Below are 25978 nucleotides of genomic sequence, written 5' to 3'. Positions count from 1 at the left end.
TTCCTAAACCCATGCTGGCTGGACCTGAGCCCTTTGCCATCCCTCAGGTGCACTCTTATCACCCCCAAGATAACCTGCTCCATCAGTTTCCCTGGCACTGAGGTCAGGCTGACAGGTCTGTAGTTCCCAGGTTCCTCCATCCAACCCTTCTTGATCAAAAAAGCAGTTGAATAGCTGCAATGTGTATTTGCTGAGGCCTATAGTTTTGTGTTGCTTTATAAACACAGATATTATCTGTTAAGACACCCTCCAGTAGTTCAAGCTCAGCATTGGCTATCAAGTGAAATACAAGATACTCAGAAAGGTTACTGGTCAAAGGGTAGCAGTTTCCTTGCTCTGTTTGAAACAGAACTGGTTTTGCCAGCCCTCACAACTGGATTCTCTCCTGACTGTGCAAGTGCGTTTGCCTGTAACACATTCAGTCCTCAAAAAGAGTCGTTAGAATTTGAGGATGAAAGCAGATTTTTGTAGCAGAAATATTGCAAAGATGTTCTGCCAGCAAAATCATTTTCAGCAACTTGAGCATCCAACTCAAAATAGCATGCTCACTGCGCTGCAGTCATTGCTTTCATCCAGCATCACAGTAAAAAGATTTGAGCTGGCATGGCTCAGCATTTCTGCAAGAGATACGATGACAGCTTTCTGAAGGTGCAGATTGCTTTTGTTCTCCACAAGAAAACACTCCAACCATGGCAGTCTCAACACCCTCTTCACCAACCTGACAAAGCAAGGAGCATGGAGAATCAGAATATGTTGCTGTGGTATCCCCACATTGGTAGAGCCAGATGAAAATCCCAGGGCACTTGCTATGCACAAAAGGGGTGTAGTTCACAGAATCACTGAACTTTAGGGGTTGGAAGGGACCTCCAAAGATCATTGAGTGCTACCTCCCTGCCAAGGCAGGATCACCTAGGATAGTTCACACTTGAATGCATCCAGGTGGGTTTTGAAAGTCTCCAGGGAAGGAGACTCTACAAGCCATCTAGGCAGCCTGTTCCAGTGCTCCATCACCCTCACTATAAAGAAGTTTCTCCTCATTCTAACAACACTGCAAAACTGGTAAAAGTGTAAGTATTTTTTCACATCTTTATTGAAATGGCAACATAGATTATGGGGAAGGAAGCAGAAGAGCAAGTCAAAAACTTACCAGTGTAATTTTATAGTCTCTAGTAGATGCTTAGCTGACCATGGGACCTTTATTTTCTCCACAGTCTCATCCAGGGGTGCATGTACGAACTCTTCAATGAAATGCTCTATCTGTGATGGTTGAGGCCTTCATAAAAATATTCTATTCTGGTTTAGATATTCACCTCATGAAAGATGGAGCTTAAGATGGGGAAAATCCAAGTGGAAGCACAGTCAGTGCTCTAGAATCATGACCGCTTAATGCAAGCCTGGATCATAGAATCATAGAATGGCTTCGGTTGGAAGGGACCTTAGAGATCATCTACTCTAACCTCCCTGCCATGAACAGGGACTGGATGAGTTAAAATTGTTATGCATAAAATGCAAGTCAAGATATGAAGTCAGACACAATTACCTAGGAGACAACTGTAGAGTAGAAGGAAATAATCTGTTCTTCACATCTGTGGTAAGAAGATGACAGCAGCACCAAGTGAATGAAGAAAGATGTAGATTAGACTTTAAGAGAAATTGCCTAGTATTAAGAACAGCTAAGCACTGGAATAAATAGATGAGGAAAAATTGTGCAATCTCCATCACTAAAGATTTCCAAGACCTGGTTAGATAAACATTTCTTGGGGTGACAGAGAATGATTTTGTCTTAGTGTGAAACAGAAGGATAGATTAGATAATTTCCTGAGGTCTCATCCTCAAGATGTCTTTCTTTGCTGATGATTGAATTATTTGATAACTGATAAGTATATAATAAGCACAGATCTCAGAATCTCACCTTTTTTTTTCAGACAAGGTGAACTTTACTGTACTGATACACTGAGTTGGCAAAGGACTGTATAATCCTCTGTAAAATCTCATGGCTTCGTAGCCTGATGGCTTTGGTTCCAGGTTGATCTTAGAAGTACATAAAGTTTTAATGAAAGTATAGTTGAGAAGAGGAAAGAATCTTGTTTTAATTAGACAAATTTAATGTAGCTCTGAGATTTCATAGAATCATGGAATTACTGAGGCTGGAATAGACCTCTGAGATCAGAGTCCACCCAATGACCACACCACTGCATTGACTAGACCATGTCACTGAGTGCCACATCCAATCTTTCCTTAAACACCTCCAGGGATGCCAACTCCACCACCTTGCTGGGAAGTCCATTCCAGTGTCTAATTACCCTTTCTGTGAAGAAGTGCTTCCTAACATCCAACCTAAACCTCCCCTGGCACAGCTTCAGGACCTGCCCTCTCATCTTGTCACAAAGTTGCCTGGGAGAAGAGCCCAACTCCCAGCTTACTACAACTTCCCTTCAGGTAGTTGTAGACAGCAATAAGGTCCCCCCTGAGTCTTCTCTTCTCCAGGCTAAACAATCCCAGCTCCCTCAGCCTCTCCTCACAAGACTTTCCTTTCAGTCCCTTCCCCAGTCTCGTCACTCTCCTCTGGAGCTGCTCCAGCACCTCTCTTGCAGTGAGGGGCCCAGAGCTGCACACAGTGTTTGAGGTGAGACCTCGCCAGTGCTGAAGTAGACCACAACCACAACCCTCCCCTCATCTATCAGTAGGTCACCCAATCATAGAATGAGATCAGATTGGTTAGGCAGGACCTTCCTTTCCTAAACCCAAGGTGGCTGCGCCTGATCCCCTGGTTGTCTTGCGCATGTCACTTGATGGCACTCAAGATGATCTGCTCCATAACCTTGCCAGGAACCAAGGTCAGGCTGACAGTCCTATGGCTCCCCAGGTCCTCCTTTCAGCCTTTCTTATGGATGATCGTCACATTGGCCAACCTCCAGTCATCTGGAGGTTGTTTTAATAGAAGCATTATTCTATTAATGTCACCTTGTCAGCAGAATCAATCCTTCAAAACTAGGGAGATGAATTACAGGAAAAATACCCATGCTGGCCTTGCAAAATGATTTTTGATGTTAAAATACTTGGCTACAGAAGTTGTGCACATAGATGCCAACTAGAAGGCTGTCAGATGGGATAGAAATGAAATACAGGAACAATTAAATTTTTTCCCATGTTTAGCAATAAACTGCATGAAGGCATAAGATGGAGCTGTAATATCCAAACCATTAAGCATCTAGGGTCCAAGTTTTCCAATAAAGGCCCATGTGGACCAAAGAAGTGTTTGTAATATCATCTGAATTGCAGTCAAGTTTAATCCAAACTGAGCCTCCCATTGTTGCAATTTTGGTGAGTTATGAAGTGCTAAGGAATTGAATTTACAATTGATTTTAGTTGAGTTTACAGCTGTAAGATATTACCCCTCTATCAGGTAATCCTGATAAACATGAATTATCCATTACTTACCCAAAAATATGGCTAATCTTAGAATTGTCTCTGTTTTTACCAGCTCTGCTTTCTGACTTGCACTTCTGCCCACAGGCTGAGTGGAGCTTCATACCACCCACCAGACATGTAGTGTTTCTCCTCTGTCAGGGACCTGCTGCACTGCTTCCCAAAAGCCCATCTCTCCTATCAAGAGCCTGACACACACAACTTTGTCCTTCATCCTCCCATGACCACACTATAGTGTATCAGCTGCATGGCACCTAGTAAGGCTATTTTTTTGAGTGCCTCCTCAGCCTTCTCCTCCTGCTCCAGAATTCTCTTCCTTATAAGGTCCATATGTGTTCCACCAATCTGTGTAAATCTCTGTTCTTGGCTGCAAGGCTCTTGGATAAAACCATCCATGGCATGTCCAGCCCTGAAAAACAAAACAAAACAGAGACCAAAAACACAAACCCCAAACAAAACAAAAACTCACACCAAAACCAAACCACAAAGCAAAGCAAAACAAAACAAAACAAAACCCACGAAGCACAGTGAGAACCTTGTCCTCCAAAATCCAGGGGCTGATGAGTCAGCAGGAACTTCCAGCAAGTTCTACCTCTTCCTAGCCTAAAGGAATCATAAATAAGGCTTACACTGCCCAGCTTTGCTCTGAAAGACATTTAAATGTACCAAAAGAGGCACAAAAGCAGTGACCTGGACTAGCTCAGTCATCAGACATAGGTGCAGTCCTGGCACACACATTGAGTAGGTATTTTATGTTCCTCTACAACCTGAAACAACACGAGAGAAGCACCCATCTCCTCTCAGAGGGAACAGCTGTGCAACTGCAAAAACACTGTGAGGGCTCTACTGAGAGCAAATTGAGGCCCAGGGAGAAAGGATTTATCCTAGCACAGGGAATGGGTTGAAGACAGCATTCTCCCCAGGCACATGTCCCAGTTTGAAACAGAAACTGTCAGCACAGCTCGTCTCAGTTAAGCAGTTCCTCCATGTTCCATGCCCAGGGTGAAGGCTTCACATGGAAGGGCAGTACATGCCCAAGTGCCTTCGCTGCTGTCATGTGAGTGCTGTGTTTCACCTACAGTAGCTGCTCTGTGTGCATGTATTCCTCAGTCCTCCAGCCCCTGGGGTCAGGCCAGAATACCTATATATATCTGTACTCACGGTGGTGCGTAACCAAAGTTTTGTCCTATCATCTAATTCTGCAGTCTGATTCTTGTCACCACCTTTGCATGGTGCTGCAGAGCAGCTGTGTCTGCTGCTAAAGCAGTCTTCTCCAAGCCATCTTCTCTCATGCATTCAAATAGAAGCTTGAGCCTCATCACAAGGATAACATCCTCTTCCCCATCCCACTGCTCAGCATAAGACGGCTCCAGTTCTGCTACCTGAAGTCTTGGCAATCCATGTTGGTCCCTTAAATTGCAATCGCTTCCAGCCCTGGAGGACTCAGGCTTTGTGAATGCTTCCAAGCCTGCAGGCCCTGTGCCATTTTCTGGAGTCATGTAACCCAGACTCCACCAGCTCACTGTCCCTGTAGCTTGCCATGGAGCCACCAGCATGCCCCACCAAAGGGCAACCATAATCCGTGTTTGGATCTGCTGCCTTCTGGTTATGTCAGTTTGCCATTCCAGTCCTCACCCTTGAGCCTTTTCTCCAGCCCAAGGCTCCTGACCTGGATGCCAGCCCTCAACACTTCCTTCAGCTCCATGCCTAGATTTTTGTCTTGGTTCCTGCTTCCACCCAGCTTCATCTATCCGCCTCAGCTGCCTGCCAGTCTTGATTTCTCTTCTAACCAGAGAATAGGGAGCTCTGTCCCAGCCAAACCCTGGTGTATAGGTGTGGCAGCATCTTATGGTGTTTAATGCTTAGGCAGTGCTCAGAATAATTAAGGGGCCAAATGGATTCCTCCCACAGCTTGGCTGCCCCGAGGAGATGGGAGATGTGCATATGTTACCCCTGCAATCCTGCACACCACATTCTGACACCACACAGCTCCTGTTTTCATGTCATTGCAGCCAGCCTTTGACAGATACAGGTCTGCAGCATGCAGGCAGGACCTTTGCCATGTCGAAATGCCTCCAAGCAGCAACCACCCATGTTGGCAGGCTATTAAGTTTCTATAGAATTTTGACAAGCCTCCAGATGAACATCAAACCACCCTAAATCTCCTGAGGGGTGCAGAATTAGAAAAAAAAAAAAAAGGAAAGAAACCAACAACAAACTCAAACTGACTTCACATGTCATTATTGCCTGCAGCTTTGTAGCTAATTTAGAATCTGTTGATCCTGGTGCCAATAAATAGTTTTTCTTTAAACTTCCTCTGTACTCAGACCTGGTTACATTCTCAGGTTAGTGTTGCTTGTTTAGCTACCAAGTCGGTAGTCTCTAAGCACATATAGGAGAGATATTCACCATATATAGCTGCCTGTGCGTTTTTGTTCCACTAAGCAGCTAAGTATTTCTCTAGGAGACCTTTCTTTCTCCAGAGGCGAAGGTGAGCTCAGGATGCATATATGTGCTAATGCACTGCCCCCCAGTGGAGTCTGGGTCTGGTTTAGGGGACAGAGCTTTGCAAACTTTGACTCGTAGGGTGCTTGAAGAGGCACAAGGCACTCATGAGACACTCTAAGGCAAAACACCCTAGCCACTGGTGAGGCAGTGTTCAATCCATTCACATGCAGCTTACGAAGAGGATCGTTCACATCCGATTATAAACACGTAGTGTAAAAGAGTGCTGTCTCTGAGTGTTTCCTCTCTGCAAGCACTGCAGTCAAAGGGAGCAGAAGGTCTCCAGCTGCTTCTGGATGACACTTGATATTTCAGAACTGCTAAGGGGAGGTAGAGGAAGTTCTCGTTTGTATAGTATAGCAACATTTTGCAAGGCTGAAGAGATGCTGCACAACTACTAAAGCAGCCAGAAGGAGCTGCATTTATTCACAGATTCACAGATTGTGTTGGGTTGGAAGGGACTCTCAAAGGTCATCTTGTCCAACCCTGCTGCAGTCAGCGGGGACACCTCCAACTAGATCACACCACACAGGGCTACATCAGGTCTGATCTTGAATGTATCCGGGGACAGAGCCTCGACCACATTCCTGAGCAGCCTGTTCCACTATTTTGCCACCCATTATAAAGAACTTCTTTCTTATGTCCAAACTAAATCTACCCTGCTCCAATTTCACTCCACTGCCTCTCAACCCATCACTACAAGCCCTTCTAAACAGTCCTTTCCCAGCCTTCCTGTAGGTCTGTTTCAGATACTGAAATACAACTATAAGGCCTTGCCAGAGCCTTCTCTTCTCCAGCCTGAACAGTCCCAATTCTTGCAGCCTGTTTTCATCGGAGTGGTGCTCCAGCCCTCTGATCATCTTTTTGGCCTTTCTCTGGACCTGCTTCAGCAGGGACCTCAGAGCTGGGCACAGTGCTCCAGGTGAGGTCTCCCCAGAGCAGGGTGGAGGGGCAGAATCACCTGTCTCAGCCTGCTGTCCACACTACTTTTGATGCTGGCCAGGATGTGATTATCCTGGGCTGCAGGTGCATGTTGCTGGCTCGTGTCCAGTTTCTCATCCACTGCAACATCCTTTATCATACAGTAGGAACATGTAGCATATTCTCATTTGTATCAGAAAAGATTTTGTTTATTGGAACAGATTAAATATTTCTGAAGGTGGCTTTAAACCATATATTTTTCCCTGCTGCCATTTCCTTCTCTCATCACCCCCTTGTCTTTTAGGCTTCCTAGAACTGCCATTGTTTCCTAGATCTGCCTCTTATTTTAACTTTGTGTTTCCTACAGCAACACACAATATTATGGAAACTCTGCTTTGGTTCACAATTCCAATCACTCTTTTGTCACATCTAAAGATTCTTTTATCAAACAGTAGCTTTAGATTAATATAAGTTTAAAACACACACACAACTTCAGTATGTAGGTGGTAGAAAGCAAGACCTTAAGACCATGATGTTCACCATTTGTTCCATTCTCTTCTAGTGTTATCCTCTTAATTTTTCTCACAGTGCTGTGCCACTGTTCCACCATATCATCTCTGTTTCAAGACAGGGTAATACTTCTGAAGTATTCTTCACATTTTCTTGTGCTTGTGTCACTGGAATGGGATGAGCCAATGAGTGTGCCTGCTTTCTCCCCTTTGCCCATGCCTGCTGGGGTGCTTGATGTCAGGCCAGCAGGTGTGGCAAAGCCTGACCCTTAGTAGTTGCAGGGTGAACAGCAGTGTGTGCAACTGTTCCTAGTTACCTCAGTTCCCAGGCTGCAGGCATTCAGGATGAGTTGCCAGAAAAGCGCATGGGACACAGGCATGGGGCAGCCATCCTGGTAGAAGGCTTGCTCACTACCTGCAGCAAGCAAGCTTTGGAGACCACTGACCCCTCTCTTAAGGTAAGGGCTAGCAAACTACCTCTTCTCCATTCAGCCTCTGCTAGCTCCTCTCTCTCCCTGGAGGGGGTTTGAACTGGTTGAACCTACATTCGTGCGTTCGTCCTTTCTATGCTCTGCCATGCTGCATGCCTCATGTGGCTTCAGCTATCCACTGTGGGGCTTGCAGAGGCATGGGAGTTGTTTTTTGTAGCTCTTTTGGCTGATGACACTTTAATCCTGAAAACATTCTCCTTTGCCCATCTACACTGGGGATCAGTAGAGGGAGTTATATTGTCAGTGAGTTTTGCACAAGAAATGTGCCTGTCTTCTGTAAGATTACAGAAGAAGTAGAGACATCACACAAACTAGATGTGCAATGCAATGTGACCTTTGTAGGTAATACTGGGTTCCTAAGTTGTCCTTGACATGAAGCTTTAATTCCTAAACAGAGCAGGTACCATGAGCTGTCTGGACTTCGGTAGAACATTTGACACTGCTGCACATAAGAAACATGGGATAGACCCAAAGGTAAAACATAAGCATACAGAGAGCTACGAACAGGTAGTGTCAGAAGAACAATTACTGAACTCCTGCCAAGCTCCTAGTCTCTCAAAACCAGTTTTAAGTGCCCTGGGCTGCAAGTTGAGATCAGAACTTGGCTCAGGGTGCCAAGCTGGAAGGCAACATCTGTGCTGAAAGAGCCAGAGTGCAGTCAAAAGGTTGCTACTTCATGGGAAGGAGATCAAGTGGTTACTCACATCTTGTGTGGCACTGGTAGTGGTGCTGTCTCAGAGTCCTCAGGATGTGCTTGATGGTCATGGTGGAGCTTGGAGAATTGGCATGGCAGAAAAAACGATGCCTCTTATTACACCAGTTGATAGACCTATTAAAAATAATCCTCTCAAGCCTAATTCCTTCAGCAGGCCCAGAAAGCATCAGCAGAAGCCATGCTAACTGCATATTAGAAGCAATCAGTCTTGGATTGATCTTGCTATGCTAATCAATCCCACCACATGAGAGAAAAAGGCATTTAACACCTGTGGAGCATGGAGGGGTGTTTACCAGGGAGTGAAGTGACAGGCTGTAAACTCCTGCAGAGAGAAAACAAAAGAGGAGTAAGGGAAGAAGAAGAAGAAGAAGAAAAAAAAGTCATTAGCACCTGTGCTATATTTTTAAATACATTATTACATTTCTGGTATTTTGTAATTAACCTAAGTTAATTGCATACTCTTGCCTTGCACATTTCCAGCCCAGAGGATAGCCAGCTTTTAAAACTAGCTAGCTCCCTTGAAAGGCTCAGCTTGACATTGCCTACTAAGGGTTTATCAGATAAGGTACCACTATGCTTAATGTGTTCCTTAATTAGGAATGTAAACACCTTCATTAAAAAAACGAGGGCCTCAGAGAAAGTATGAAGAGATTTTATGATTATTGACTCAAAAGAGAGAGTATTCCAACAGAGAAAACCATTTCTTCCTCCTTTCCTAGCAGGGGAGACAACCTACTTTTTAATTGTAATCCTAGGTGGCACATTAAGCGCAGAGATTGCCCTCTGCGGGGCCATTACCTGTGATTTGAGACATCCAGGGTGAGCAGAGGCGTGAGGGGCAGTCAGCCTCTCTTGGCTGTGCATGGGAGTAAACACATGTGTTTGGGTACACACACCTGCCTGCAAACATGCAGTTTCTACAGGCATCCTGTACGGTGGGGCTGTGACCTCAGCAGCTGTTAGCCAAGGTGGTGGTTGTCTCTCCTCTCACTCGTACGCATGGTGGTTGGCATAAATAGCAGACCCAGCAGGCTGTAGCTTGCAACTACCCACAGATATGGGAGATTTGGTTGCTCGGACATGTTCCTCCACCTGGCACTAACTGAGAGATGCATTTTGGCCTGTAGGCCACAACCCCTTGTTATTGCTCTAGGGGGACCGGTGTCTGCAAGACAGGTGGGTTAATGTGGCACACAGAGGAAGGGCTGCTCCCACATACCACCCTGCATCCTCTCTGTTTGGGGCATGGGCCCACGAGCTCTGGCAGCTGCTGCTGCAGATGCCCTGTGCCATGCCCATCAGCTGCCTCTCTCCTCAATCACCCCCCAGCATGATGCCCACTTGCTGTGTGGGCTTTGTTGCTAATGGAGAGCTTCCCCTCCCCACGCTTCCTCTTTTTGCTCTCCCCAACAATGGTGGCCCAGGCAGCTTGGGATGAACTTTAGAATTTAAATGTGGCCAGCCCTTAGTTTACAAAAATAATAAATTCCTTTCCAGCAGAGTATTGTAAAAAGTAGAAGAGTAAAACCCCCTAGCGTTTGTTGGCAGCATCTGTATCCCTTTGTCTGCAAGACAAGAGGCCTGTTGACAAACAAGAGGCTTTTCTGGAACTCCAAAACAGATTACCAATGTATAAATGGCCACCACCTAATACTGACTTCATTATCATAGCATAATAGAATAGAATCATAGCGTGGTTTAGATTGGAAGGGATCTCAAAGATCACCTTGTATTTGTTAAACACAGTGAAACTGCTGCACTGTTGCTTAATGCACATAATGTAAAAGGAAAGAAAATGCATGGCCAGGACCCTCTTGATGACATCTTCTTCCCTGCCTTGACCTGCACAGGGGAGGTCCACCCTCCGAAGGCACCGCTGTGCTGTGCCGCAGCCCCTTGCGCAGCACCCCAGCTGCTTACTCACTGTGCCTTAAGATGAGGTGATTCAGATGTTTTTTTGTGTAAACCATGGAAGAACCAGAACTGTGTGTTGACCTCTCCAACAATTTTCTGGCTTTTAGCTGAGAAATGCAAATGTGCTGCAGAGCTAAGAGCAGACATTATTTATTGATGGTCACCGTGGAGTTTCTATTCCATTTGCAATTTCAGTGAATTCTCTTGATGGTCACTGTAGGATTTCACCTCAATTTCTTCCTGTAAAGTATTTCTACATTTCTCCACCTCTCTCCTGTCCATGAACCATCATTGTATGAAAAAGATGGTAGTCTCTGCACAGCGCTAAAAAATTCCCTGCCTCTCAAATATTCTGAGGTTTGAAGGTATTTGGCAACTCACAGGGTCAGACCCCAAGAAACAGAAGCAAAATGTGCACTTGAATACTTATCGATCTCAAACTGTTATTAGATCATCTGTCATCTAGAGAGCATAAAGCCTGGTACAGAGGAAAAGATGTTAGAGAAAACATCATCTTTGCTTCAGTGGCTTGTTTTCCTAATGAGCTTTTAATTTTCTGCTCCAAATGAGAAGTCATACTTGTCTTAGGAACTAAGGAGGGCTCCTGAATCTAAAATGAGTTGTTTTCATGCCAGCAATTTTACCTCACTCCTGGAAGCAAAATGTCCAAAATAAATTATCCTCTCCCTCAGGTAGGGGCAGATGAGGAAACTTCCTCAGTAGCTGTGATGGAGAAAGCACCAAGCTGGTACAATACTGGGACAAACTGGTAGACAGCGAACAACTGTACTGTAGGTCATTAGTTCTTGCCTTAGAATTATTAAGCTCTAATGTGGTCATTTGGAGGTTTTTGTGGTGAGGTAACATTCATCTTCCAACTGTTTCCATGGAAAATGCGACTGCCCGCCAGCAATTGCAGGCTGGCAGTTTAGCAAGCTCAACTAGGCAGGGGAGCAGCTCTCCAGGTAGAAATGGGATGCAGCCCTGATGTGCCTCCAGCATGCTTCTCCTACCACCTCCTTTACCAGTGCTCCTTGAAAAAAACAAAAAGCTCAAGCCTTCCTGAAACAAGCAAATAAGCTAGCAAACCAGAATAAGTAGCAGGACACATGTAGCACTCCCCAGCAGACGTCGAGAGGGGCTAAAAATAACAGGGAAGTCCTCCTGTAAATCACCTCAGAAAAATGTTGAGCTTGGAGAGATGGATAGCAAGCCTTTCCCACCAAGGAAAATCCTCATGGGGATTGGCAAAAAAAGAAGTCAAGGTGTTTTCCCCCATTACAGATAGGAGGTTCCTAATGCTTTTTAATTATTTCTTTTTAATTGTGTGGCAGAAAAAATCCTGGATGTGTATTTATTTATCTATTTAAATTATAGAACATAAAAGAGAGCATGTGACTTAGCCTAAGGGTCAGGGTAGGCTTTTGACTGGGGAGATACAAGTCCCTGCTTACATTTTTTGCTTTAATGGGTATTTTCTTGTTTGTATAAAGCAGCAGCAAACACAGTGGCCTCCATGGCAAGAGGCCGTGAGTGTCTTTTCCCCACAGCATCACCTCACTACCAAAATACAGGAACATCACTGAAGTGGATGTCTTGCAAGAGCTGGTTGCAGAATCAACAAATGACCATTCCTCTGCCCAAAAAGCTGCCTCTCATTCATTCCCCTGTCACCTTCCCAACTGGGATAGCAAGGACGGAGGTCTGCCTGCCAGCCATGTGCCCTTGGAGAACTTTGGGGTGGAGATGGAGACCTCTGTGATCCTCTGACAGATCTGGCCTAGCAAAGCTGGGTTTTGGCGGGATGCTGATGGCAGATAAAATCAACATCAACCTGGAGGGAGCCCCTATTTGAGCCATGCCAGCAGCAAGGAAGCCAGAGGGGTAGCTGGCTTAGCATCATCTGGCTGTGGGTGCCCCGAGGCCAGACAAGGTGACTCCAGGACCCCTTTGATACCTACATCTTGCTAGTGCCCCCATTTCTGCAGAAATGTATGCCAGACATGCAAAGTGTGTTGAAAAGAGCCTTTCCTTCTTTCTTTCTCTTGCTTTGTTCCTGCATTGGAGGCTCTTCTTTTTTTTTTCCTCTTGAAAACCTTTCCAGAAAGATGATAGCCTGCCTACACGAGAGCCAACACATCTCTTTATGCAAGGTGAGAAAGCAGGTTCCAGTACAGACTTCCAGATGTGGTTTCCAAATAAGTGAGTTTGTAACAGACAGATAGCTCTTCACTAGGCTTGACTGCTCCCAGATCCTCAGTGTGTGGTGTTCCCATTAACAAATTAAAGAATTTGCTGTGTCCCCTCTTATCAATGCAGGTCCCTCTAGAAACAAGTCTTGTTTCTCTGCCTGAGCAATGAATTATTTTTCTGACAGGGTTGCCAGATCACAGAGGAAATAAAAGTTTTATGTGTAGCTTGAGCTGCTCTCTCTTCCTTTTGATGTTTCAGGTAAAAGGAAGGAGAGAGTTGTATCATTTTAACACTTTTTACATCTCTCTCTGAGGTAATTTTAAAGGTGTATTTGCAAGGTCAAAACAATAAAAACCAGATATGGGAATCTGCAATTCATGTTGTCCTACAAATGTAATATTGTTCTGTGCAATAGATTTTCTGAACAATACAAACTGTAACCAAGGCTACAAAACAGTTTTCTTCATCATCTCTGTATTTCCATTTGTTTATGGTTCTCGTAAGTTTATTCTCTCCCCAAGCTTGTGATGCTATCATTCTCATTCTACAATGGATTCATGGAATCCTCTTTTCTTCTGAAACAAAAACTCAGGCTGCATCTTTTTTTCCACAAGACTGGAGTCAGACTGAACTTTCGTTGCTGAACTCAGAAATCTGTGAGACCCTGCAGTGAGCGTTTTATGTTTATCTCTGTTAAGAAGGATTTGCTGGAAGCATTGGGAGCATACAGAGATTACCTGCTGAGCCAAGGAGGGGAAAAAAAAAAAGGAACTCATAATCTGTGGAAAAGGAAGTTCACAAAGTTCCTTTTATAAGTCCTGGGGACCTGGGGCAAGTGCTGAGATGGGATGGGTGGGTGGGCAGAGGCCAATGGGATGAGATTTAAGAAGGCCAAGTGCAGGGTTCTGCACTTTGGCCACAACAACCCCAAGCAGCACTATAGGCTGGGGACTGAGTGGCTGGAGAGCAGCCAGGAAGAAAGGGACCTGGGGGTACTGATAGATAGTAAGCTGGAGATGAGCCAGCAGTGTGCCCAGGTGGCCAAGAGAGCCAATGGCATCCTGGCCTGCATCAGGAGCAGTGTGGCCAGTAGGACAAGGGAGGTTATTCTTCCCCTGTACTCAGCACTGGTCAGGCCACACCTTGAGTACTGTGTCCAGTTCTGGGCTCCTCAATTCAAGAGAGATGTTGAGGTGCTGGAACGTGTCCAGAGAAGGGCAACAAAGCTGGTGAGGGGCCTGGAACACAAACCCTATGAGGAGAGGCTGAGGGAGCTGGGGTTGTTTAGCCTGGAGAAGAGGAGGCTCAGGGGGGGACTTCATTGCTGTCTACAACTACCTGTAGCCAGGTTGGGGTTGGTCTCTTCTCCCAGGCAACCAGCAACAGAACAAGGGGACACAGTCTCAAGTTGTGCAGGGGGAAGTATAGGCTGGATGTTAGAAGGAAGTTCTTTCCAGAGAGAGTGATTGGCATTGGAATGGGCTGCCCAGGGAGGTGGTGGAGTCACTGTCCCTGGAGGTGTTCACGAGAAGCCTGGATGAGGCACTTAGTGCCATGGTCTAGTTGACTGGCTAGGGCTGGGTGCTAGGTTGGCCGGGATGATCTTGGAGGTCTCTTCCAACCTGGTTGATTCTATGATTCTATTCTATTCTAAGCTTGAGGCACTTGTGAAGTACATGCAACCTGCTCACTTTTATCAAATGTGAAAGCATTTGTCTTACATTCTACTGCTGCTGTTAGTTGTTGAGATCTTAGATGTAGATTCATAATCAATGCCAACTTGCCAGCTACTTGGAAAATTCATTCATAAACGTAGACCTGCTTAACCAAACTGCTTCTTAAAAAGAAAAACCAAAACCAAAGAAGCCCAAAAAACCCAGGAGGCAAATGCACATAGAAACATCACATCAATGAAGTTGTCTGAGACAGTGGTTGTGCCTTTCCCTCTTGCAAAATAAAGGTTTGTGCCCTTGGAGTGCATCTACAGCGGTTATGAAACCAAAGAAGTGCAAAGACACCGAAAGCTCCACCTCTCTATAACATAAGGAAACCTATTTCTGTACTCCAGTCCATGGCCTAGTTTTCCTTAGTTTTTCAACATTAAATTTGAAAATCAGAATGTCTATGATAGGAAATTCTCTTTTGCTCTGTGTTAGTTACTGAAGCTACAGGATTAAAATAACAACTAAGGTCATCCATCGAAAGCTGTGACCTTTAGCTTAGACCACCAGCTGTGGTAACCTTGTTTGTACATTTGCTACATTGACTCCATTTACTCATGGGTACTGTAAATATCATGACGGTGCTTCCCCATCGTCTGAGTAAGTTGTGGAATCCGAAGGCTGACTACTGTAATGGATGCTTTTTCTCCTTGGACAGCATGAACTAAGCATTTTCTGCCTGGGGATTATTTGTTTGTTTATTCACTTACTTGTTTCTGCCTGTTCTTGGTAAGAAAGCACTAAGACTGTATAGAAAGACCTTCATCTGGGAGGAGAAGTATTTGAGTATTAGTATCCCAGGCATCTCTTTTCCTATTCCCTCAGGCCAGATTTGTGCCTCACAGCCTGCAGGAGAGAAGATGAGCCATGGAGTCGCTATCATTTCTTGCTGAGTTTGCCTCTGGGATGATAGTCTTGCTTTTCCTGTTGTCTTACCTGTATATTCTTAACTGTTACTAAGGAATACGCCCCAAAAGGCAAATATGGCTGTAATTAGCAACCCCCTCTAGTCATGACGAGGCTTGCTGCATCTTGCACACCTGACTCACAAAGACACAGGTCTGTGTTTTACACCTTCTCTCCAGAGACACCCACGTGGCCTAAACAAAAACACCAATTGGGACCTGCAGGGGACTCAGCAGGTGAGCTGCCAGAGATCCCAAACTACTTCGAAGTGGTCCCAGGAAAAAATGCATTTCCAGCTCCCTCCTGCTCACTGTTGCATGCCATCCCACAGGAAAGAGTCCTTTCCTTTAGTCAAAGCACAGCAAAATATGAAGAAAAGGTGCAGCATCTGTTAATTCATTAGGAATTAATTGCTTTAAATGATTGGAACCATAATGACTTGTCACTCGTTTTCCTGCTCCATGACAGAAGCTGGCTAATTGTCCAAGCTTTACATGTCTTCACAGCTGTCAGCTGGAGAGGAAATGTATCTTAGCACTAGAAGATCTGTTGTGATGTGGATGGGATTAATGTGTGGCAGATAAATATGATGCAGTTGTAAATCAACATGCCTGAAAACTGGCAGAAAGTTCAAGAGCAGCCTGGCATACCTTGGTAGATACCTCCAGGTATCACTTCAGCCAAGGAGCTACCTACAGCCCCACTGCCAGAAACCTCTTGCATCTGCTAAATCTGCCTTCCCTGCTCCTGTGTGATAAAATTCAAATGAGGGTTTTTGGGTTTAACTCCAAAGGAGAGAACCAAAACAAAACAAAAGTAATACCAAAATAACACTACAAGTTTATGGCAATATATGACATTATACTTGGACAAGGGGATGGGTAATTAAGTTCAACATTTTGGTATTCAAGTTTGGGGGGAAAATATCCCCTGAAGTTCTGCTCTGGTCATATTCAGCACTCTGGACTGGCATTTTTCAGTAAAAAAGAGCATTTCCCATACGCTTGACATATTGCTGCATATAGTGATGGAGTGGAGGGGGGGGAATTATGTTTACATACAAACCATTCCCCCACGTGCATATTTATATTGAGATAGAAAACTATTTTCTGTATACATGTATAACTTGACACATTCAACATTTTCTGTAACTAAATGCCAAATGGAGGGAGAGGATTGTTTTATACATTGTTGGGCTCCACTTCTTCATTTCCATTTTTCAACTCTGGCTAGGGTTGCATGCAAAGACCTCAAACAGCAAGCACCTGGGTGATTTGAAAGCAACATATTCTTACTGTAAAGTTACACTAGTGAAATTTTGGCCCTGAGCAGCCTCAGATCTGGTAATAAACACGATGGTTTTGCTGCATCAGTGGGATTGCAGTCTTTAAATAATGTTCATATTTAAAGCTGAACAAGTTTGTGGTGGGGTTTTGTTTGTTTGTTTGTTTGTTTGTTTTTTAATAATTAAGGTTCAGCTTAACAGGCATATGTATTAAGATTATATCCTTGGAACTTTTCCAAGCAACTGCACCATCACAGCCAAAGCCTTTGTCCAGCTGACAGGTCTTACAGTTTATACAATTGCATGACTGTTTTCCAGCTCTTACCTCCAGACTTAGGACAGTTTCTCTCTGATTCTCATGTTTCTAGGTTTCAAAGTGCAATTTCCTGCAGAAATGAATACATTCATAATTCAGGCTGTCCACCCACCCAGTTACCTGTCTCAGCTAGCCCTGTTGCTGGAAGGAACGTATAAAGCAAGTTCACAGCTTGATGCTGCAGTGATATAATCTTTGCTTAATCTACTTAGAGTTTAAAAATGTAAATGCTAGCAGCTATCTCAAATACTAGAGCATTGCTCTCATGTAGGTTGTATGCTTGAATGTGGCACAAAGCATTAATTGTACTCTTCTGGGAGACTAAAAGCCTTGCAGTGTCTGAGACTTGGAAAATTTGAAGAGTAGGTTACATCTGCTAAAACCAAAGTGTTGCAATTGTCTTAAATATTTGCAATTTGAAGCTGTGAATTCCCTAGGGTGTATTATGTGCTGTAACAGTACCATTAAATACACTGTATCATGCTAACAAAACAATTCATGCCTCTTTTTCGTGTTTCTTTTTTCCTTTTAGAAAGAAATTCAGCATAGGAATATGTAACATTAGCTCTTATTCAAAATTATTCCTTTGAATGAAATAAAGTAGCACATGTTTACAGCAGAGGTTACAGCTTTTCTTTCTCCCTATCAGTGTATATAATGGTTGACTTCTTCCTTGAGTTTAACTTCTTAAATCTGCACTTTGCTTATCAAGAACAGCCAATGGTTCCTACAGAAGGCAGCTCTGGGTTTTCTTGATGGATCTGCAGGAGCCAGCGAGGAAGGTACAGCCCTGGCAAGCCAGCTGCTCACGGCGTTTGCCAGTGGTTTGCTATCTGCTTTTACCTGCTCCATCTAGGCTGCTCCTAGACACACCTAATCTAGCAGGGTGAAGCACTAAGTGATGTGGACACAAGCCGGGCTATGGATCCCCAGCCCTCTTCCATTTAGCAGTTGAAGCATAGGCCTTGATTCTGCTGTGGGAGGATTTCCCAGCAAGCCAAGAAGTGGTGGGGCTTAGACCTGGTTCCTCAGATTTTTTAAGATGTTGCCAGGCTGGGTTACTCATGCCATCAGTCTTCTTAAAGGAAAGAGGTGTGCAGTGAAGGATGCTCAGTGTGTGCGTGCGCTGGGGCACGTGCACATCTCACCATCTCTTTGCTTAGACCTCTGGGCATCGTTCCCATGTAACTTTGTCCTGCTTCTGCACCCCTCCATTCTTGTTTTGTCAACACACACAAATATTCACTCATATTCATATTCTGTCTTTTCAGGCAAAATATCAAGAAAGCATGGCTCACCTGGGTGAATGTAAATGGACTCACATGTTCCCTTTTCTGGTGGTAGGTATTTATGTGCCTACAAGTCTCTCCAGCCTGCAGAGATAACTGCATTCTGCTTGGATCCTTGCAAACAGCTGTGATTTGTCAGGACATAGCTACAGATGACTTAGGAACTGAACACTGATGAAGTGATCGATTTCTAATCAGTAGAGCACCTAGGCTCATGCTGCTGAAGCTGAGCTTGCTAGGCAGGAGGAGAAAGGAGAATGACCCAGGATGGAGCAGAGGCAGAAGGTGCTGGAAAAGCCAATTAGCCTGGATGTCACATGAAGCACGATCTGATCATCGTTGAGGCCTGAGGCAGCACATTATCTTGGGTTGTTATAATTGTCCCTCGCAGTCACTTTTGTGAGGATTTATTAGAGCTGGGAGGAGTGAAGGTGCAAACTCAGGCATTTGCTGTTCAGGAAGAAACAAGAATTAATAGGTCAGGAATCACAGCCTTCAGTATTTTGAAGAGTAGCTGTGCCAACAAGCACAAACATCAGTGCTCTGAAAAAGTCTTACAAGAACCAGGTCGCCTGCATAGTGGCACCACTGCTGTTTCTGAGCTTTAGGAGTGTTTACAATGTTTTGCAATGTTTACCCCACTGCCTTCTGAGTCACAGCATCTGGGCGAAGGGAGGGAGTGAGGCATGGTGGACGAGGGCAATGGAAGTGATTCTGGGTTGCTTTCTGGTGACAGGTCTCCCTGGTGTACTCTGTCAGTGCTGAATACTCCAACTGCGGCGAGAATGAATACTACAACCAGACCACAGGCATGTGCCATGACTGCCCCAAGTGCGAGCCAGGCGAAGAGCCTTACATGGTAATTTCAGCAGGGACACACATCAAGCACCAAATGCAAAACTCAAATGTTTACATGACTGTAGTGTACGGGTTGCAGAGAAAACAGGGAAGGACACAAGAGTGCTTAAGCAGGAGTGCTCACACCTGCAGGTTTGTCATGGGAGCAAGGCAGTCTGCATGTGCGTGCTGGTACAACATATCCCAGGAGCACCCTGTTGAAAATGGTGGTGTAAAAGTTGCAAGGTAGAAGTTTCACTTTTGAGTGCATTCTCATCTCAACAGTTATTTAAAATCTGATGCTACCATTCCAGCATGGTGTGATAAATTGGTTAGCATAAATTGGTTAGTCTGGCATGTCCGCTGGCCCCCTGTACTGAGGGTTTAATTTTGCTCTCCCACTAAGATATTTTGGCACCAGAGATACTTGGATGCTTCTGCAGAAGCATTTCAAATTGGGATTCCTAAGTAACTATTTGATTTACAACGGATAAGTGTTGCTTATTAAAAAAAAAAAATGACTGAAATCCTGTTTGGTTTTAATGGGATAAACATCCTATTGCAAGAGTTTCACACAGTTGGTAGTCCTGAACCAGTATGTTTGAATAATAACCGCTTTGGTTTAGTTGTATTTAATCTAAACGTAATGTTCAGCTGGGATGTGTGAGTTCAGAGGTTACAAAATCTCATCCAAACACTGCCTGTGTAATGTTCCCTCTGGCCTCTCTAAGCATGAAAGCCAGATCACTGATATCCCTGCTACAGCTATGTTTCCCCTGTAATCTTCTCTACTCTTCAGTTTTCTGATGGCTTTCTGTCTGAGCAGTAGCTGAAATTCACTTCCATGTTTTCTGGACTATGGTATAAATAGCTAGAGAGAGGACACTTTCAAGGAGTATGGTGCTCCCCAAGACACAGCATGCTACATCCTTATATCCCTCTATAGCCTTTTTAGATGGTCCTTTCTCGAGGGGCCAAACATCAGGCTTCTTTCCCTTGGTATGATGTTACACCACACAGACAACAGGCCAAGATATGAACATTCCCTTTTGCTAGAAGCCAGTGTGCAGCACAAGCCTTCTTTTTCCCTGACTTTGTGTTGTTGCAGACATGTGGATATGGCACCAAAGATGAGGACTATGGCTGCGTTCCTTGCCCTTCAGAGAAGTTTTCCAGAGGAGGTTACCAGATATGCAGGCGGCACAAAGACTGTGAGGGTTTTTTTCGAGCCACAGTCATGACACCTGGAGATCAGGAGAATGATGCAGAGTGTGGCCCTTGTCTCCCAGGGTAAGGAATTAACCACAGAACTTTGCTCTACCCAAGACACTGCAAAATACTTCTTTTATGTCGTGCCTCTCTTCATGTTCAACATCTTTATTGATGATCTGGACGAGGGGATTGAGTCCAGCATCAGTAAGATTGCAGATTACACCAAGCTAGGAGCAGCTGTGGAGCTGTTGGAAGATAGGAGAGCCCTGCAGAGGGACCTAGACAGCCTGGATGGGTGGGCAGAGGCCAATGGGATGAGATTTAACAAGGCCACGTGCAGGATTCTGCACTTTGGCCACAACAACCCCAAGCAGCACTACAGGCTGGGGACTGAGTGGCTGGAGAGCAGCCAGGAGGAAAGGGACGTGGGGGTGCTGATAGATAGTAGCTGAAGATGAGGCAGCAGTGTGCCCAGGTGGCCAAGAGAGCCAATGGCATCCTGGCCTGCATCAGGAGCAGTGTGGCCAGTAGGACAAGGGAGGTTATTCTTCCCCTGTACTCAGCACTGGTCAGGCCACACCTTGAGTACTGTGTCCAGTTCTGGGCCCCTCAATTCAAGAGAGATGTTGAGGTGCTGGAACGTGTCCAGAGAAGGGCAACAAAGCTGGTGAGGGGCCTGGAGCACAAACCCTCTGAGGAGAGGCTGAGGGAGCTGGGAGTGTTTAGCCTGGAGAAGAGGATGCTCAGGGGGGACCTCATTGCTGTCTGCAACTACCTGAAGGGAGGCTGTAGCCAGGTGGGGGGTGGCCTCTTCTCCCAGGCAACCAGCAACAGAACAAGGGGACACAGTCTCAAGTTGTGCCAGGGGAAGTACAGGCTGGAAGTTAGGAGGAAGTTCTTGCCAGAGAGAGTGATTGGCATTGGAATGGGCTGCCCAGGGAGGTGGTGGAGTCACTGTCACTGTAGATCTTCAAGAAAAGCCTGGCTGAGGCACTTAGTGCCATGGTCTGGTTGGCTGGATAGGGCTGGGTGCTAGGTTGGACTGGCTGAGCTTGGAGGTCTCTTCCAACCTGGTTGATTCTATGATTCTATGTTCTAGCTGACTGTAGGTACAATACTGCTGCTGACTTATATTTTTTTAATCTCTGCTAAGAGAATACATTTAAGTGTTTCAAAAGCACCACTGAATTTAGTAAATCAGATCATGTCATTAATCTTACTGATACTACATTGGAGAAACAACTGTTTGGAACTAGAAAAACTGAAACTTCTCTTACTGAAAGTGGAAAGGGAGCAGATCATGTACCCAAGCACAGGTGTGCAGTGTCATTTTACATGGTCTCAGAAGTTCAACTTGGCCTTCAGCTGCAGCTTCAGAGAGCTGTCATTGGAGTCCTGCAGGGTATTTACAGGGTCCATGAAGATGTGATGGATACCCTGTAGAGTGCATGTTGGCACTATAGGGTGTTTAGGAACTGGCTGATTTGTCAGTAGTTGAGGTCATCAGCTAACACAGCTATTAGGTGAGATTTACCATGGCATTTTGATCTCTCAGGCTCCTTTCTAGCCAACAGAAAGGCAGCTAATATCTGCTAATGTGGTGCATGTGTTCAGACTTAAAACAAGTTCTAAGGCTGGCTGAAGTGGCTTAAAATGAATGCCACTTATTAAATCTATCTTTTTAATGGTGTCTTACACTCAGTGTAATTGGAGTAGTAAGGATGGCAAAGCAGTCTACATGGAATATGTTAGCAGTATCTTCTTGACTGCTTTACCTTTGAAAGTCTGCAAACCCAAGCACATATTTGCTTTCTTAACCTTTTTTTTTGGGGGGGGGGAGGGCAGGGGAGTAAGGTGAGTAAATGCTCTGAAACACAACCTCACCTTCCATACCTTTTCAGTTTCAGCCAGTATGCCTCTTTGGTTTAGAGAGTAATTCCTACTGACATTTGGCTTTTCTGTGGTTTGCAGACACTGTACAACCTACACTACAAAAGAGGCCCTGCTAAAGAGGCCCTGCAAGCTTCCAGGCTTATTATACCAGTAAGTCTGTGTGAAATGTTCACAGTTTACAAACAAAAAGAAGGACTTGTCTAGCTGCCAGCCGAACAGACTGATGATGTGATTTGAACCGAGTTCCCTCTTGACTTCCAGTCATATACCATAAAGAGCAAGAAAGTTAAATAGTGGTCACAGTTGCTCTTTTGCAATTCTTGTCAGGACTAATGAGGTCACCCAGGTGGGTGCAGAATGCTGGCTGAAAATAATCAGCTTGCACAGCTGGTGCTTGGGGAGCAATCTCAAAACATCGTGTTTGCACAGGTGTAACCTGGAGCAGAAGCTGGCCTGCTGGAGTCTGGCAGGGTGCCACTCTGTGGGACTCTCAGGTCCTGGGATAGTTTGACAAAGCCAACGGTTAAGGAGAAACACCCTCTCATTCTGAACTTGAAGAGGTGAAATTCTCAAGGTAAATTAAATATGTGCTAAAACAAGCTGCAAAGCTGCCTTCGCTCCCTGTGAAGAGACCCCAGAGGTTGCTCTTGTGTGTCGGTGGGGAAAATGCAGCAGAGCAGAGAGCTGGTGAGCAGCAGCAACTGAGCAGCCACCTTCCTCATTGTACCCAGTGCCAGAGGGACCGCCAGGCACCCAGGTGAGTGGCAGCTGGCTGAGTGCTCCCCTGCCTGGCGGTCAACTCCAAAGAGCCCCCGAGTCAATGAGAGGAGAAAATGAATATTTCCACTTTCAGAAATATGCCTCCACAGTGTCATGCAAACCTTCACAGGGTAACAGACCACATGCTGCAATCTGTATTTAGGGGCATCTTATCCCTGGGCTATTTTTCACCAGCTCGTTAATGCAGCCTGAGGAAAAGGTGAACACCTGACACATTCTGACCAAAGGTGTTTAGACAAAACACCACTGAGCTGGCAGCATTGTCCCGATGGCTACAAGTGCCTTCTTCACAGTATCACAGTATCACCAAGGTTGGAAGAGACCTCACAGATCATCAAGTCCAACCCTTTACCACAGAGCTCAAGGCTAGACCATGGCACCAAGTGCCACGTCCAGTCCTGCCTTGAACAGCTCCAGGGACGGCGACTCCACCACCTCCCCGGGCAGCTCATTCCAGTGTCCAATGACTCTCTCAGTGAAGAACTTTCTCCTCACCTCCAGCCTAAATCTCCCCTGGCGCAGCCTGAGGCTGTGTCCTCTCGTTCTGGCACTGGTGCTAGATAATTACATATTTTCCATACTTAATTTTTTTTCACTGTTACTGATAATCAATTTTAGGAACAGAGGAAAACTTTGGTATAAGAGCTTAGGTTATCAACTGCTTCTCTGTGTTCAGATTCCCTTCCATGCTGTGATGGTTTGGGTGTTACCTGCCCCCCCCCCCCCCCCCACTTTAGAAATCACCCGGACTAGACTCAGCCAGCTCTGGAAATATGAATGAAGCTATTTATTTACAGCTGGCACAATATGTGAGCAGATGTTTACAGTATATACAGTTATAGACAGAAATGTACAAGGTAAAAGGTAATGCAGAAACACAACTCCCCTCCCAGAAACCTGAGTCCCCAGGAGGGGCTCCCAACCACCCCTGCACCTTCCCCCTACCCCTCTCTCAACCTTACCCCAGTCCCAAGGAAGAGTAGAGGTTCAGCCAGGGGGTTAGGGAGCAAAGTAGATGAGCCCAAAATGGAGGGTGAGGTTAGAGAGATGCAGCTCAGCCAGCAGCCCCAGTGAGAGTGGTGCCAAGAGTGTTATCTGTGTTTTGACTTATGTTTTTATACATCTCAGTAAGCCTATGAGGGAAGTAGACATCACCGTCGTTTTCCTTTCACAGCCTGTAATCTAGTCCTTCTCACCAAAACATTCTGGCCTGCTTCAAACTAGCACACATGTCAAATAGGAATAACACTATTTGCCACACTTACAAGAAGGACTCAAGACCATGAGTAGGGAACAAGCTAAAAGCTTAGCTCAGAGGTTGTGATCCTCAAAACCAAAGTTCAGCTGCCAGCAAACTCAGGAGGTACTTAGAACTAACCTCCTTGACACTGCAGGCTTCGTCTACTGCTCCTGTCCAGAAGATCTTCTGTCATGGTAACGAGGGCAGGTTAAGAAGGATGGAACTGCAAAGAAATAATTTTGTTTTTCAATGTAGACAGAGATGCCCCCACGGAGGACCCTTCTCCTTTTCATGTGTTTGTTCATGGTTAGAGCAAATCCAGATTCAGTGCTCCTCTCTGAGGTGTTTTAAGGAAGGATTGTCATTTTGACTGTTTTTCAGTCTAGCCTTTACTCTTGGACTTGGCTTGTAATGGTTCAAAATCTGAGGTTGCAGGTGCTAAGGAAGGATAAAGGCTGAGTCTCATAGTGAAAAACCAACACTGAAAATTCATTATTTCATTACTGGGTCACTTCTTTTCTTCAGTCAGTGGCATATAGGCATCTGGTATTTCCAGCATTGCCTTTAATATTTGCTGCATTGCAAAGTAGCCATAAATCCAGATCATACTTCATACAAGTAAATCATTCATGTTTTCAGATGCAGAGCTTCCACCTCAAGTGGATGAAATCTGCCTGCCATGGATGTTCATCATCCTCTTTAGTTCTCTTCTTCTACATGTCCTCCACCACTCTGCATTGTGGCAAAACACAAGAAATATTTCACCAGCTTGATTTAATTAACTGTCAGAAGAGTTGTTTGTCTTCCCAAAACCACTGCAACTATTGGACTGTGGATCTTAACTGTCCTGTGTTTTCTGCATAGATTTTTTTATATGAATCTTTGGCCTACCACTCTTTTTTTGTGGCAGTTATTTCTTGTTGATGTATTAACTGCTTCACCATCTAATGTGAATATAACACCTCTAAGAGAGGAAAGAGGAAGTTTTGCCCAAGAGAAGGTGTGATGGTTTGCGTGTTCCCTGTCCCCCCCCCCCACACACACTTTAGAAATCACCCAGACTAGACTCAGCCAGCTCTGGAAATATGAATGAAGCTTATATTTACAGCTGGCACAATATACAAGCAGATATTTACAGTATATACAGTTATAGACAGAAATATACAAGGTAAAAGGTAATACAGAAACACAACTCCCCTCCCAGAAACCTGAGTCCCCAGGAGGGGCTCCCAACCACCCCTGCACCTTCCCCCTACCCCTCTCAACCTTACCCTAGTCCCAAGGAAGAATGGAGGTTTGGCCAGGGGGTTAGGAAGCAAAGTGGATGAGCCCAAAATGGAAGGTGAGGTTAGAGAGCTGCAGCTCAGCCAGCAGCCCCAGTGAGAGTGGTGCAGAGTGTCTTGTATTTTGCTTTATGTTTTTATACATCTCAGCAAGCCTATGAGGGAAGTAGACATCACCATCGTTTCCATTTCACAGCCTATGATCTAATCCTTCTCACCAAAACATTGTAGCCTGCTTCAAATTAGCACAGAAGGGTAGAGTGGCAGACTGGTCACAAGAGACACTTGAAGGGAAGGGTGCTAACGATTCTTATAAAGTGAATAAGCAAGAGAGGAGGAACTATGTTCAATTTACCTGCTCTCTGAGGTACCACCAGCTCCTGTTTCCACCTTTCACTTCTGCATACTCATTTCCTGGACCTCTATCTATTCTTTGTAGGCAATTGGTGGATCATGGACAGTTTTGGTCAGTAATTTCTAAGAGTGCATGCATTTTCCAGAAAAAAAGCAGTACTGTGCATGCATAGGCAGGCACCTGA

The 25978-nt window shown here is 45.0% G+C and overlaps 1 protein-coding gene across 1 annotated transcript in view; it reads left to right on the top strand.

Annotated features, from left to right (window-relative positions):
• The window catches only part of EDAR (ectodysplasin A receptor), an 82274-nt gene that overhangs the window by 33750 nt on the left and 22546 nt on the right, over nucleotides 1-25978 (top strand). The window contains exons 2-4 of the mRNA XM_064144029.1: nucleotides 18177-18245; nucleotides 18931-19053; nucleotides 20140-20321. Coding sequence (XP_064000099.1) covers nucleotides 18195-18245; nucleotides 18931-19053; nucleotides 20140-20321 — 356 coding nt within the window. The 5' untranslated portion in view covers nucleotides 18177-18194. The remainder of the gene's footprint in view (nucleotides 1-18176; nucleotides 18246-18930; nucleotides 19054-20139; nucleotides 20322-25978) is intronic.

This window comes from Pogoniulus pusillus, chromosome 5 (assembly GCF_015220805.1).
Source record: "Pogoniulus pusillus isolate bPogPus1 chromosome 5, bPogPus1.pri, whole genome shotgun sequence".
In the NCBI taxonomy this organism is placed as follows: Eukaryota; Metazoa; Chordata; class Aves; order Piciformes; family Lybiidae; genus Pogoniulus; species Pogoniulus pusillus.
Note: the sequence above shows the minus strand (reverse complement) of the source record. Positions and strands in the feature narration are given on the sequence as shown.